The sequence below is a fragment of the Panicum virgatum genome, chromosome 2N, assembly GCF_016808335.1.
Source record: "Panicum virgatum strain AP13 chromosome 2N, P.virgatum_v5, whole genome shotgun sequence".
Taxonomy (NCBI): Eukaryota; Viridiplantae; Streptophyta; class Magnoliopsida; order Poales; family Poaceae; genus Panicum; species Panicum virgatum.
Window position 1 is genome coordinate 55,544,726 of NC_053146.1, and position 15,362 is coordinate 55,560,087.

Genomic DNA, 15,362 nt, shown 5'->3' on the forward strand with positions numbered 1-15,362 from the left:
TCTTTAAATAAATTTTTATAAAAATATATTCTATAACTAATCTAATAACACTTATTTTGTATCATGAATGTTATAATTATTTTTATATAACCAAATTATTTGATTTATCAAAAAACGAGAATTGCATTTCTGGATGGAGAGAGTAGTTGTTAGTTGAGGTGCCCTAGATTTTCTAATATAGTGCTGCTAGTTTGGACCTCAAATTGCCAAAACAAACGTATCCGAGTCTATTGCCCAGCTTTAGCATCTCATGTCTGCATTCATTCTTTTTTTTTATTTTTTTACGCTGAACTGATGAGGGCGAGGATCCCATCTAAACTTTGCATCACAATCAATCATTCAAAATCAAGTACACTTAATAGACGTGGAGACTAAATGTTAAATCTACTCGGCTTTTCTTAAATCTTTTATCTTTGCGATGCAAAGAAGGAATAACCTATCGAGTAGATAGTACTTTACAAAGATAAGACGCGGAGCCTAAATCTACTCGGCTTTTCTTAAATTCTTTATCTTTGCGATGCAAAAGAGGAATAAGCTATCGAGTAGATAGTTCTTTACAAGGATAGAGTTTAATCCCGTAGGATTATCAGGGTAGGCGTGGAGCCTATAACTACTCGTTCGTTACACCAGATCTTTCTTTTGAAAGATATGGAGCTAGAAATAGTTAGCAGACAAGTGTAGGTCGTGTTAAGAAAAATTCCGGATGCAAAATCCAAACCAGAAGTAGTCGATTTGTACTAGAAATCAACTTTATTATAACTTGCGAGTACAAGATTTAGAGGCAACAGACTCTGTTCTTGTGACTTTGACAAAAAGAAATTCTTAACTAAAACCTACCACTTGCCCAGAGTGTATGCACTGAACAATGGCTATTTTGTATAGTAACTACAGTGATATTCAGCAAAATTTCACCTCCTGTAGAAGTCGCTTAGACTCGCGTTGAAGCGTTAGGCGTCATAGAAGCACTTAGAGCTTTACGTAGGGCCTTGCACTCGAAGGTCGAGTGGGAGTCTTTTGGATGCCACCTGCATTTGCTGTGGAGGAGGTTGTTTAAGCCATCCTCGAAGAAGCCGCTTTCGCACGACGCTGATCGCGGGATGTACCCTGGGAGTCAACGTTTGTGTCACAGCGCTTCCGCGGAGGTCTCTTCTGGAGGTGATCATGCTGTGGGCATCCCATCCATGTTGATGACGTTGCGGAAGTTGCTGTTAGAGTAGTCGTGCGTGTCGCCTTGTTGTTTTTGATGGCATTCTGCTACACATTGGCGTTGAAGAACTCGCTTTTGACTGTGTATTCGATGACGTTTGTAGAGATCTTGGTTTGTCCGAGAGCAGATTCAGCGAGCTCAATGCATTGCGAAACTTGTCTACTCCGTCGAGTAGTTTAGAGTTGCTGACCCTGGGGCGCTTGATTGACTTGAGGTAAGTCACATATTTTCCGAGTGTGTCGAAAAATTGAAAATTTTCGAAATCAGGGATAACATTCAGCTCGCTGACCCGTTGAAGCAAGTTGGAGCCAGCTTGTTCCCAATGCTATCCGAGTCAGGGGCGGGTGATGCTCAAGTTGTTGTCATCTCGTCGAGTTTGCTGGAGCAGTTGGCGAGTTGATCTTGCTTATTATCGGTGGTCTTCGACTCCTCAAGGGTGATCAAGTGACTAGTGTAGCCACCCGATCCGTTGGCGGTGCAGGATACAAAAGTTGTGACTTCTAGCACGATGTGGAGTCATCGGAATTGGCCATCGAGTTCTCCAATTGACTCGTTGAGTCCCCTACTTGGCACGCCAGTTGTCGATGTTTAGCCGCCAAGTCTGCTCAGGGATACCTCACGCAATAGGATTGTAGGTAGGGAATCACCGAGTCTGGAACCGATGGTGCAAGAAACACAAAGTTTTAGATAGGTTCGAGCCGCGAGATGTATAATACCCTACGTCCTGTGTGTTGTTTGTATTGTCTTAGAAGATTGTTCATTGATTCGAGGGGGTACATACCCATCCAAATAGTTTGGGGACAGGGTTACATGAAAATTCTAGCCGAACACTACTAAAGGAGTCCTTAACGTCAATCGAGTAGTTTCCTTCTATTCGACTATTCTACTTTTGTACGAGTAGTTACACCAGGACAAAGTACATGACATGTGCTATCCCTTATTCCAAAATATTCCACGTCTGTGAGCACTCCTGGTGCCTCGGGTACTGGGCTAGGAGCGGGGCCTGGTTTTGCCCCCCGCAAGTCTGGTTGTGGGCCCAGGACGCCCCAGGGCAAGGCCGCAATAGCACCGCGCCAGCCGTCAGGCAGCGCTTGGGGGCAGGGGAGCTGGCAAGCAGTGGAGTGGGTGTGCTGTGGAGACTTCAACTTTTAGGACGAAAGGAATAGGGGTATAGGTCCTGCTGGAGTAGGCAGTAGCTACTCATCCTTCCTAAAATAGAAAGTAAAAAAAAGATAACTAGAGTTAGTTTGTTCTGTTTGTATATGTACACTTATTTTGAGATAAATTTTAATCTCTAGAAGTGCACTTATTATGGGATAAAGAGAGTACGCTTGCACCAGCCTAAGTAGGGGCGGAACTGGGCCAATTTGTCACCTAGGACCGCTAATGGGCCAATTGGGGCTAGCTGGGTCTGTTCCTTTGGTCTACAGTAGCTACAGTGTGTAAAGTACAAGCACACGTCTAGGGCCATGGCCCTAGTTGCCCTAGGCTTCCCTCCGCCCCTGAGCCTAGGGTATGCCGTGCCATACCCGTACCACCCGTTGGCTACGCCTGTGCTTCCACGCGCCCCAAAGGGCGGCCTAATGGCCGCATGGAAGTTGTAGCGAAAATGGTCTCTCATGCCATATTTCAATATAATGTTTTGGCGATTGATGACACACACAACACTTTGACTAATATGATTGTTAAGATGACCATTCTCAGGCTTTTAGCTTCAAGCGATGACAAAGAGAAGATATGCGTAGCTAAGCCCGAAGGGCCGCTCCTACGGTGGTTCCACTACCGATTAGCGGACGGGGGTCGAGGGGGAGCCGCCCCTCGCAGGTCTCAGGGCAGCGCTCTGAAACCTCTTCGGTCCAAAGGACAAAGAATTGAAGAGACCGTGAAGAAATAAGTCAAAACAAACAAGACAGAGATATTTTGCTATCACCGGTTAAACCGATGATGAGCAAATTGTACTCACCGGTGCAATGAACCCAGAAGCTGAGGCTAGGGTTTTGCGTCGGTTGAACCGACGATGAAGATATTGAATACGTCGGTGCAACGGAAGAAGAAGACCAAGGGAAATGCATACATCGGTTGAACCGATGATACACCGGTCAATTACGTCGGTGTAGTTATCTAGAGAGTTGGTTTTCGGGAACTCTGGGACAGTTACATGCACCGGTTAAACCGGCGATGAAGATACATTCACCGGTTGATTACGTCGGTTGATTAAGGTAGCCGTTGAAGTATAACGGCTAGTTGGAAAAAGGTGCTCACCGGTTAAACCGGTGATGACACAAAGTGGATCATCGGTTTAACCGGTGATAGCGCTTTTTGTCAGTCACTTTTCCAACAGCTCTTTTGGGGTGTGTGGGCTATATATACCCCCAAGGCCGGTTGCTGCATATGGTTGGACGCCAGAAAAGTTGAAGGAAGTGTTGCCCAAGAAAACTAACATCTCTAACCATCCTAGCAAAACTCATTGTCATATCTAGCTTATGAGAAGCTTTGAGATAGTGCTTTGTGCATTTGTATATGGATTAGTTCTTGCGAGAACTCCCTTGAGCAAAGTCTTGCTGCGGCAAGCAATCGTGTACTCGTCGTGTAAAAAAATCCACATCTTCAAAGAAAAACGGTGATCATCTGACTGTTGAAGGCCTTGAAGACCCGTGATCAAACGGTGACCATTCCCTTCCATTGGCCCAAGACGTCAATCCCTTTATTTCAGGCTAATAAAATAACCCGCAGGGCAAAAGAAGAGGCTTGCCTCCCTCCTCCCTGATTCCGCCGCCGCCCACTAACATGTGTCACTCAGATTCAGATTCAGATTCAAGGGCCTTGTTTGATTTAGTAGCATAGCAAAATTTGACCGTTAATTGGAAATATTAAATAAAGTCAGTTTACAAAACTAATTCCGCAATCTTTGCGTTAATTTGCGAGACGAATCTAATGAGGTCTTTGACCACATGATTTGAAGATGATTACTATATCATTACTGTAACTAATTATGAATTAATTATCATCATTAGATTCGTCGCGAAAAATTACACTCATCCATAAAGAGATTTTACAAATAGATTTCATTTAATATTCCATACATATAAGATTCGCTCATAGCAAGTTACGCCAAAGAAAACAAACAGACCAAGACAATGATAACACGGGCGCGGAGCCGAAGCCTTGCCGATTCCCACAGGGGATCCATCCTCCACGGAGCTTTTGTTCCACAACCGCATTGTCGCCGCCGCTGGTGGCGCCTCCTCGCCGGATCTTCGGAGCGCTCGGGGACGAACGGCTCCAAGCGCTCGGGAATGAACGGTGGTGAAGCGTTTGCCCAAGATCTGGCCGCCGGTCTTGAGGAATGGAGGGACTGGGCAAACCTGACTTCCGGCCTAGTCGAGGACATCGCCGGCCGGTTGCTCTCCCAATACGTGGCAGACTATTACCGCTTCCGCGCTGTGTGCAGGCCGTGGCGCGGCCACACCGCCGACCCGCGTGCCAGCGGCGCCCTGAACAGTCGCTTTCGGCCCCGCAACTGGGAGGTGCTCGCCATCAGCCCCGATGCCGGGCCGCGCCGATTCCTCCTCAACATGGCCACCGCGGCATCCCTCAGCGTCAACCTGACGGCGCTCACCACCCACTGCCACCTGTGCGCCGTTGATGGCCTCCTCGTCCTCTTCCACATGACCACAAAGGCCATTTGCCTCCTCGACCCTCTCAGCAACGCCGTCACCGAGTTCCCTGCTATCTCCTCCATCGTGGCGACCGTTCCCACGATGGCGCACCACTTCTTCAATTTTTTTGGGAATCCTGGTGGCATCAGCGGCCACATGATCAACGGACGCTGATACCTGTGAGGAGCCTTGGGCACTATGCGGCATTAATCGGCATGACACACTGCATGCTCATCTCCACCAAGACATTCCCCTCCATTGCTGCCAATGCGATATACCTGGGAGGCTGGGATGCTACTATCAGTTCTATCAGAAGTTCAGTATCTATCATCTCGAGAGTGGAGGGCTGAGCCGCCATATGAGTTTGACCTTGATGAAAATGAGAGGGTAGTTCCCCGTGCAAGGCCGTGCAACCTTGATCAATATCTCGTCTGTTATGTTGACCGCAGACACAGTCTGAGCGGTCCATGTATCAACCATGTATGTCATTATTGAATAATTTTATTACATTGGTGTATGTCTGTTTTATTTGACATGTAATTTATCGGCCTTGCTCTGTACTGTAGAGTGTAGTTGATCCACACAGAGCTTTATCGGAAAAGAAAAAATAATAATGTAGGCTACAGGAAGATATTAAATATCCTGATCCGCTAGCTCTTCCTAAGGACACTACCCAGCTGCACTAAAGCAGCTTCTCAGGAAAAAAAAAAGAAAAAACTACAGAGAGTTTCATCTTTGAAAGCCCTCCTCTATCGCATATTCATCTGCACATAAATCCACCAGACACGTTAGTTGCCAAATTCTAGTTTGCTGAGAGGAAAATTGAAGTGGCATCGCAGTCTTCTCAAGGGCGCAAAGGCTGATGCTTAACTTATTATTGTGGTTACTTTAAACTCGACCTGGCCTCACCTCCTAGTACATTGAAGAAATGAGATTGAGAGTCTGACAATCATGTTAAGCTCAATCATTCGTGCGTTTCTAGCGAGGCGCAGTTGATTTGAACGAGCTGTGCTCATGAATCATGATACGCATCCCATTGCGCTGCGTTTTTCCACTCTTCCAGGAGAAAAAAAAGGTGGATTTTCACATCGTAGCCAAAGATACTACCGCCAAGTCCCAAGAAACCCACAAGATTTTTGTTATTACTAATCCAATTGCTGTAGTCTTCAGCATAAGTTTGCCCGTCTGACAGTCTGCCTTAAGTGTCTTATACATTTATAGCACGACACTTACTGACGCTGTATCCGTGCTGAAAATTTAGCTTGCATTTCGAAGACGTAAGCGTGCGCAAGGCAACCGGTAAACACCACCAAAGAGAAACTGATAAACTTTTAAACTGAGCTTTGCATTTTAAAGACAGCACCATACAGAGGCGCCCACATTCCAACTGGGAACAAGACTTCATTTTATATTAAAAAAATAGAAAGAATGCCCTGCTCTAAACCTTTACGAAACTACAATTAGTTTACGACATCTACTGGAAGGAGGAAGCACTGTAAAGACGCTACCCTACAAGCCTAGTCAAATATCAAAACCTGGCTGCATTCCGACAGTGAATGTCAAGCTTATACCAAGTATAATGTTAACTGACAACAACACATGATACATCTTCATATTTGGAGCGGGCATCCAACAAACAACCTGTCCCAGACAGCTTACGCACCGGATGCTGCAGCATGCACCACACCATTCATGTTGCCACCACGTCCTCTGCCTCTAGACGGGCCTCTCCCACGGCCACGACCTCGACCACGACCTGGTAACCAATTGCAACAGGTTAACGAGCTGACTAATTGTGCATATACAAACTATTAAAGAGAGGGAAGTTGCCCACCTCGGGCCGGAGCAGGAACAGGTGCCTCATCATAATAGCCTCCATCCTGTTGGTAATCAGGCTGGCCACCGTAGCCACCTCTCCTGCCGCGGCCTCTGAAACCTCTCCCTCTTCCACGGGGATATCCGTTGCCCATGTACTCAGGGGCATGATCCTCCTCTCCCCAACCACCATCAGCATAGTCATTGTATCCATTTCCTGAAACTTAATATGTAAGGAACAATTGCACATCCACTATGTTTAGTGATGAACTGATGATTTACTCAATGGCGATGGTTCTCACCACGTCCACCTCTTCCCCTGCCTCGCCCACGGCCTCGACCACCACGGCCCCTCCCTCGGCCACCAGGTGAGTGTGCATCTACAATTTAAGTTGAATGAATTATGGGGTCATACAGAATTATCATAACGTTAGTAATAAACAGAAGCGAATCTTGCATGATACCTTCATCGTTATCGTAGTCAACCAAAGGCTTCACCTGATCAGCAGGCAAAGGAGATTGATATCTGGCCAAACAATAAATTCAACATATGATAAGAAAGCATGCATCCTGAACTCCTAATTTGCTATTTAATTACGTGATGCAACAAGGTACGAGTTAATGTTATATGTGACCACAGAGATTGTTAAAAACACTGGCAGAGAAAATCAACAAATACATAAAAAGAGTGCAATATGCATTACCCGACAGAGGATGTGTCCAGCTCCTTCTTTGAAAGAGTTATAGTGATCATAGAGACATGCCTTGTTGTCTCAAGCCTGAGGAGGAATATATCATTAGGCCTCAAAATCTAAGTTCACATGGATATATTTCGCTATCCTGAAAACGAGAAAAAAAAAAAGCCACTTACGGAAGTAGGCCTTCCTCCAACGGCTCCCACATATCAGTAATATCAGTAGATCCAGTGGTCGTATTCTGATGGACGCCAACAATCCTCCTCTGCATATAAATTATAGTAACAAACAATTAGAATCAAGATACAAGTAACATTTGCAAGCACTAGCCACCAAAAGTACCTTGATCAATTCCGCGATCATGACAGTTTTGTTGATAGCCCTTCCCATGGCCTTGAATACAACCTCATCAGAACCCTTGTCCTTCAAGTAAGCAATATAATGCTCATCAGGCACACAACAAGAATATAACGCAAAAAGCAAAAATGTCACATAAAATTTGGGCATATAAAGATTACACAAAAGAGTGTTTGAAAAGTGGACATGAACAGAATAAGTATTCAGCGACTTTCTCAAAGAAGAAAGTAAGAAACACAAAGTCCATACAATGCATTTTCAATGTTTTAAATTACCCCCAAATGGGCAACTATAGACAACTAAAAGAAACATGATTAAAGGGCACTGGGTCCTAAAGGTGGACCAAATGACTAAAATGGCAAAATGTGGACATGACGGTATTGTCAACATCAACTAGGTAATGAAAACAGTATGCCAAGTACCAAACTACAAACAGGAGCACTTAGACAGTGACGACAAGACAGGCTACTTCAGATTGGCAATTAAACACATCATGTTTCGTTTTTATGTGGCGCATCACATCACAAACATCACCCCCCTTTAATTTGCCACCATATATTCTGTCCAATATCTAGACTAAAGCATCATATTTAGCAAAACATGCTTTCGCAATTCATGGAACACATCAAAAGCTCTTGCCCTTACCTATAATGCAGCAAAAGTTGACAGCATAAATGCATTGGTAAATCAGGCAACTACTGGCAAACCAATCGGCAATTGTAGTATAATTAATTGGGCTGGATGCCATAACCTTGACAATGCTTAGCATGTCTTAAATCCTAACATAACAGCTTCCAAATCCTCAATCAGGTGACCTTCTACGGTTCTACCACCATATCGTATCGAACAAAGCATTGAAACCAGATGCGTCCCCTCTACTTCACAACTCTAGTCTCTAGTTGCATTAAAAAAAAAAAGAGGCATGCTTTTTAGTGCATGTCACAACAACCCGTACGGCCCAATCATACAGCTTACCTTTAAATCTAAGCGGCCAGTCATCGCTGACCACGCCACCAACGTACTACAAGTCGCGCACACTTTATGGCGCTAAGACGATAATTCAAAAAAAAGCTCAACGGCATTGAAACTTGCTACAGTCCTCGACTGAAGAGCAGGCAGTCGAACGAGCGAGCAGGTGGTGGTACCTGGAGCAAGGCGGTGGCGTAGGTGATGTAGTTGCGCATCCTCCCCTGCGTGGTGATGCGGATCTCATTCTCCTTGATGGGCGCCTCCTCCCTCGGCTTCTCCACCCTCTGGTACCGGTCCATCCTTCTCCCGCTTCCCTCTAGCTGCACGCACAACACAACACAATGCGGGGAGAGCCCGCTCAGATCCGAGACGCGAGAGCGGGCGGGCGAGCGGCGACTGGGCGAGCGCGAGCGCGGAGGGGAGAAATACAATGGAAGTCCAGCCGCGGCGCGCGCGGTTGCCAGTCGTGAAGCGGGGGCGGGCGGTTCCCGGCGGTTACCTGGTTGGGGTCCGGGCGCAGGCGGTTGCGTCCTCGGCTCACTGGCGTCGATGCGGTGGAGGAGGAAGGTAACCGGCGGGTGAGGTTGGAGGAGAAGGCCTTTATACGGCCGCCTCCGTTCGGCCCGGGAAGGGGAGCGACCGGGTCGGCCGCCTGCCACGCGTCTAGGGTTTTGGAGGCTGCAGTTACGGAAATGCCCCTGGACGTTGCGGGGTTCTTCGGGCAGTGGGGCTGCCGTTTGGACGAACGGATTTCGGGGGACGGTGTCGGGATGCAGGGCTGGGATTTGTTTGGGCAAGCGGTTGCCGAAGGGTGCATGGGCTGTGTGGGCTTGCCGAGGGACTTCGATTTTGAGCCCAATGGGCATCATTGGTTGGTTGATGATACTCGTTCAAACAATTTTGCTTATCATTTTCTTCCTGCGGCTCAAGAAAAGACAAGTTCCCTTTTGCAAATTCGGTTTAAAATGGAATGAATAAAAGAATGAAACGATAAATCTCAAAACGTGAAAAGATGTTGAAGAGATCAGTGTTCGCTTTTCAGACTTAAATCAGCACCAGAGGAATAAATGGACAAGAACAGCATACAGAACCTATATGAAGCAGATGCCAGCATCATTATTCACTTATTCTATAGTCAATACAACCTCAAGTTACCTATATATGTACAGCCACCACGACATAAACATTGGGTGGAGAGAAAAAAAACATCACGAAAGGTACAGTATGAACGTGTGAAAACAAAAATGGCCTATGAGGCATCCCGTGTCCTAATATCCTGTAATTCCTACTGGACCCAAGCCAAAAGAATGTGGTCCTATACCGCTACACGTAAATCAATATGAGGTAATGAAACTTTAGCTAAATCTATCACATCTGTATATTCTGTTTCAGAAGACCGACATGTGGAATTTGAGCTGATCAAAGAATCGAGAAGAACAGGAGAGCGGTGGCGATGAAGATGTTTGTGTTGAAATGCAGCTTCAGCAAAGAACTCGCTGAAGGCTGCAATACGTTGACTTGGGTGCCATTTGGTGAAGCACCCTTGGTAGCTTCAGGAGTGTAGCTGTTAGGTCCCATTGAAGGCTTCGGAGGAACAGCAGAAGTATTTGGGTTCACTGGAAGGTTACTCGAGTTGTCCACGCTGTAACCTGGTAACAGCAACAACATGTAAGGGCATCATTCTAGTTTCGAGGTTTAGCGCATTGGATCTGAAGAACCATCTACATAGGTATGGGGGTGCTTACAATCAAATTTTTTCCAGCCCAAGACCTTCCTCTCTCGATCAAACACAATCTTCAGCCCAGACATAAAATTCTCTGCACCAAAACATGAACAGCAAGGATAAGAAAATTCGTAATCCAAGATATGCACAAAAGAACATGGATTTAGCTGGCATGTTTTATAAGCAAAAGGCAACATCTAAAAAGCTGAAATATAAGATGCCTTTCGCATTGATAGTAAATTAATATGTCGAGCATTTAACAGTCATACAAAGAATCCATTTCTATGGTTTATTTAAAAGGAAGCAGCAGACTTGTAGAGTTTCCGAAGTGCTACGTAATAGGACCAAGCAATCAAGCATCATCAAGTTTGAACAGAAAGTCTAAGACTTCAGAATGCAGAGGCGCTTACCCCCTATTAAGTTAACACCTTCACTCTTCATCATGGCCAAGCAATAGCCAAGTGGATTCTGAGAAGTAGTAGTCAACATACATGGATAAATAAATTAATTAATTAATTAATCAATAAATAAATTAATAAATAGAGCTGAGTGTTAGTTCTATCTTACAGATGCAGTGTCCGTTATAGTAATTATTGGATCATTGACAGGAAATACGCTTCCCCCTTTTGCTATCAGACTTATATTTGGAGGATTGATAGATCCCTTTGGACTGGAAAATGCAGCAACATATCCATCAGGCATAAACAGATAGCAGTACATTGAGATGTATCTATGAGGGACTGCTTAGAGATGAAAATACCTTACGGTGTAGCAAAATTCAAAGGGTAGCGAAGAGTCAAGTTGGGTTGGCTTATCTTGGACTTGTGAATTGAACTGATTAAGAATGAACATATGTAAGAACAGAAACATTGTGAAAGATGGAGTTCTGAAAACTACTACTAATTAAACATAATACTTACACTGCTTGTGATTTCAGTGTACATAGGATCGGACAGAGCTGTGAAAGAGGTGCCAGAGTCGACAATAGCACTAAACTTAGCGTTAATGGACTTACTTCCCACCATAGCACCAGTGATGCTTATATTGTAATATGGGCTGTAGAAAGAAGGTAGACCAACATGAGGTTGATGAACAGTTTCTTGTTTATGAAATTTGTGCCGTAGGAACATACTTTTGTTTATAAATATTTAATGGGGTCTCCTGCTGGTCTGAGCTTCCGGTGTCCCCAAAATTGATTCTACCATGTCCATCTTCTCCAAAGCACATTGAGAAGGAATTGGCAGCAACTCCTTCACTTGCTAACAAACTTGGAACTGATTTACTGTCCATACCAAGCCCAAGCAGACCATTGGGCGCAGCACTGCCCAGAAATGAACCTGTCTGAACCTGTCCACAACTGAACAATGCAAACAAGATTCAGCACACGGAAGTAAGAAAGAGCAATTTAGAATGGGGTGCATCATAGAGTACATACCCGAAAGTTATGGGGGCTGTAACAACTTTCGGTTGTCCATACTCAGTTATCAGGTACAATAGATCCTCGACTAGCACACCTGAGGACGACGTGTTATCAGACAAGTATTCGATATTGTACGGGCAGCTGTTGCTTGCTGATTGGCACGCGCTCTGCTCATCGCACAAATTGCTACTGCAAGGGACCTTTCGGCTAGTACTCGACTTCTGAGGGCTGTACACGTCGAACTTCAAATTCTGTGAAATTTGTCGCACACACAAACACAATGAGTTAGCAAGAACACAAGGCGCAGACGCAAGGCATGTACAAATTGGTGACAGACAATGGAAGCACAACGACACTACTGACTCTGTTCTGCAAATAAAAGAACCACCTTATCTTGTTCAGGACAAGCAGAGTGTACTGATCTAGGACCATAGAATTGGCTCTTTTTTAAGCCCGACAGGGTCCCAGCTCAGGCTGTCGTTGTTCTGGAAGATTTCCAAGAATCACATGACACATGCCGTGTTTCCACAATTTTTTTTTCTTTTCTCGAAATGTGCCAGCATGATCATGTAGTAATCTCGAAAGAAACTCTACCATGCTGTCCATGCATAAACTTTTCAATGTTTGTAAAAGAAGCAACCTGATGTTATGCCAATTGCCATCATCTTACCAAGTTAGAGTTACCAGCAACATGTTAGCCTACCCCCCTAACTCAAATGTTAACATAACAAGGAGTAGAGTAGATGCCAAGTAGAGGGAGGAGGAGGAGTACGTACCCCGTAGTTGGGGGAGACGAGCGGGGCGCACTTGATGCAGTCGCAGGGCACCCAGAAGAGGTCGCTGCCGGTGTCGAGCGCCACCAGGAACGTCACGTTCGGCGTCCCCAGCGACACCACCGCGTAATGCAAGCTGCGCAACCAACACCAACCACCGCCCGGCTTTAGCCCCCAAAGCAAAAAGACACAACAGCTAACACACACACAGGACAGGCCCCCCGAACACCAATGATTCCAATCCCTCTCCCTGATTCGAAGCTAAGCCACAGAGACGACGACGGCGATTGGTAAGCAAGCAAGCTAGGAGCCTAGGAGAGCAAGCGGAACAGCGCCACTCACAATCCGAAATCGTTGAGCCGGTAGGTGTCGTTGCCGTCGGCGAAGGCCACCTCCCCTCCCCTCGCGGCGGAGGCGAGCGACCGGCGGCGGAGGCCGTCGTGGCCGGCCAGCGCGGCGTAGTACCCCGGCGTCCCGCGCGGCGGCGCGCGGTGCCCCGCCCACTCCCGCACGGTCGCCGAGTACCGGTGGTGGACGTCCAGGCCCAGCGCCTCCGCCGCGGACGCGGCCACGGCGGCCAGGAACACTGCCCGCACCCACGCCGCCGCCGCCGCCGCCGCCGCCATGGGCAGGCAGCGCGCGAAGCAAAAAAAGGCAAGGTAAAGCAGGAGCCTTTGCAGCTCTGGAAATGGAAAAGTTCCCCCGGCGTCGGGCGTCGGGCCGCTATTTATCCGGGATTCGGCGCCCGGGGCGGGAGGAGGAGAATGGGAAAGACAAGGAGCAGGCCGCACCGCGGGATGTGTACCTGCCGCATTCGACTGCGAGTGCGAGGTGGCCGGTTCGGAGGTGGTGGCCGGTTTTTCCCACGGGAAGGGTGGGTGGCGGGCCCCGCCGGCAGAGAGCGCCGGGGGGTAGGCGTCGGGCGCACGCGTGAGTGCGCTGAAGCTTCGCTTTGGACTGCTGCCTCCTGCCTGTGGTCGCCGGTCCGCCTCGCTTTTTTCCATCGTGATTTCGGTTTCGCCTTGTGTTTTTTTCAAAAGGGTCGGTCGGCCGAGGGGGACCGGCAGCCCCGGTGGTAATGGCCCGGTTCGGAGCTGGAAAGGGTGGCGCCGCCCGGCCTCACCGGGGATCCTTGGGTTCAGACCGATCTGATCGGGGGGCGACGCGACCGGATTGGATGCAAATAAGTTCAGGTTCTCGGCGCGTCGCCTTCGTCGCGATTACTGCTGGGATGGAAGCGCGGAAGCAAAAAATGGAGCTCGCTGGCTTGGGCGTGTCGGCGTGTCCACCGCGACTAGCCCCGGTGGCTGGAAGGATGCGCGAACGGACGGGTGGGTCATGGGTGACCGTGATGTTTTCGGATGGGATGGGTAGGCAACGGCCAACGGGGACGGCACAGGGTAGTATCTGGGTATGGGTCAGGTGTCCGTGTCGCTGCTGAGATATTTCCCTTCTGGTTTGCCAGGGCCGAACTTGAAAGAAGATTGGAAGAAGATGTTGCCCCTCGAAGAGGAAACAAGGCAGGGGCCAGGGGGCCAATCTGCTTGCACGGTTCCAGGGCTTGAAGCTGCCGAGATGGATATCCTATCCAGCCATCCAGGTGGTTACCCAGGGTTTAGTGCACGGTCTCGGTCTGCGTTCGGCGCGATCGGCCGGTTTCAACACGGCTGCAGCCTGCGTTTGACTAGCTGGGTCGCTGCGTTTTCCTTTTGCTCTCATTTTTTTTTCAAAGGGCCCCTTCGTTTTTCCTTTTCCTGTTGTCTAATCGCACTTATCCTAGACCACCCATCATCAGCCAGCGGGCACCAAGGACAGGACACCTAGCGCGCTGGCCCAATCCAAGGCGTGCCGGCTTGGACTGGCCGTCATGTGTTTGGACTTCTTCTGCGATTTTCCGTCATGTGTCTATAGACTTCTTCTACGATTTTCCGGTACTGGTGTGGCCGTCAGCTGCTAGCTACGGAGTAGCTGACAATCAAATACCGTATGAATGGTTGGGTCAAGTGATCTACTGGAACCCACGGCGACTCAGGCAGGCATGCATTGGCCGGGTAGTTTACATATTCTACTGTTCTAGAAGGACGGCAGCGGCTTGGCTGACACGGTCTCTGCGATAGATGGTTCGCGGGTTTTAAAAGGGGTTAGGAGTTAGGCGGTTGTTTATGTGTTCAGTCAAAAATGTTGTTGTTTTATGTTGCATCGGTCAGCATGCACAACTAGCCAACACGCTTTTGCATAACTAGGACCATCTATCTTTTTTTTTTGTTTTCGGTGAACTGTGTTGGAAGAAACGGTTTGCCTTAGAATACTTCATAATTTTAGACGTCTGAAGTTTAGGTGGTGTAAAACTAAAGTACTACTGTATTGCATGGGATTCCAAGAAAAATAATTTATTGGAAGCAACAACACCCTTTAGCTATCATCCTCTTATTAGGACTGTCTCAGTGAGTGACATGTCACCGTTTTTATGAAGAGAGAGGATGGAGAGTGTCATGGAATGTGAGAGAAGTGTCATCACCATGATACTCCTCTGACTCGATTACCTAGTTTCTAGTCTTGGTAACTATATCGATAATACTTCCACTAAGACTGGCCTTATTACTGTGGTGGGACAAAACAACCGTGTCTCTTCAATCAGATGGGATGAGAGTGTCGGCGCGCCAGCGAGCTAGCTACTGCCCGAGAAGAACAAGAACCTCATGCATGCGGACAACGTCACACGCGCGAAGGATGGCGTCACAAAA

The 15,362-nt window shown here is 47.3% G+C and overlaps 2 protein-coding genes across 2 annotated transcripts; both read right to left on the reverse strand.

Annotated features, from left to right (window-relative positions):
• Positions 1 to 6,247: 6,247 nt before the first annotated feature.
• On the reverse strand, positions 6,248 to 9,534 carry LOC120658211. The gene is made up of 9 exons (XM_039936452.1): positions 9,202 to 9,534; positions 8,879 to 9,022; positions 7,719 to 7,799; positions 7,553 to 7,641; positions 7,386 to 7,460; positions 7,146 to 7,207; positions 6,984 to 7,061; positions 6,701 to 6,898; positions 6,248 to 6,622 (listed from the first exon to the last, which is right to left on the reverse strand). The coding sequence occupies exons 1-9, from the start codon at positions 9,517 to 9,519 to the stop codon at positions 6,522 to 6,524; spliced, it is 1,146 nt and encodes a 381-aa protein (XP_039792386.1). The 5' UTR covers positions 9,520 to 9,534; the 3' UTR covers positions 6,248 to 6,521.
• A 254-nt stretch (positions 9,535 to 9,788) lies between these two features.
• Positions 9,789 to 13,441, reverse strand: LOC120658210 (aspartyl protease family protein 1-like). Its single transcript, XM_039936451.1, has 10 exons — positions 12,961 to 13,441; positions 12,622 to 12,754; positions 11,861 to 12,096; positions 11,558 to 11,782; positions 11,346 to 11,481; positions 11,186 to 11,259; positions 10,993 to 11,095; positions 10,836 to 10,893; positions 10,448 to 10,519; positions 9,789 to 10,351 (listed from the first exon to the last, which is right to left on the reverse strand). Exons 1-10 carry the CDS (start codon positions 13,242 to 13,244, stop codon positions 10,122 to 10,124), a joined length of 1,551 nt encoding a protein of 516 aa, XP_039792385.1. The 5' UTR covers positions 13,245 to 13,441; the 3' UTR covers positions 9,789 to 10,121.
• Positions 13,442 to 15,362: the final 1,921 nt, after the last annotated feature.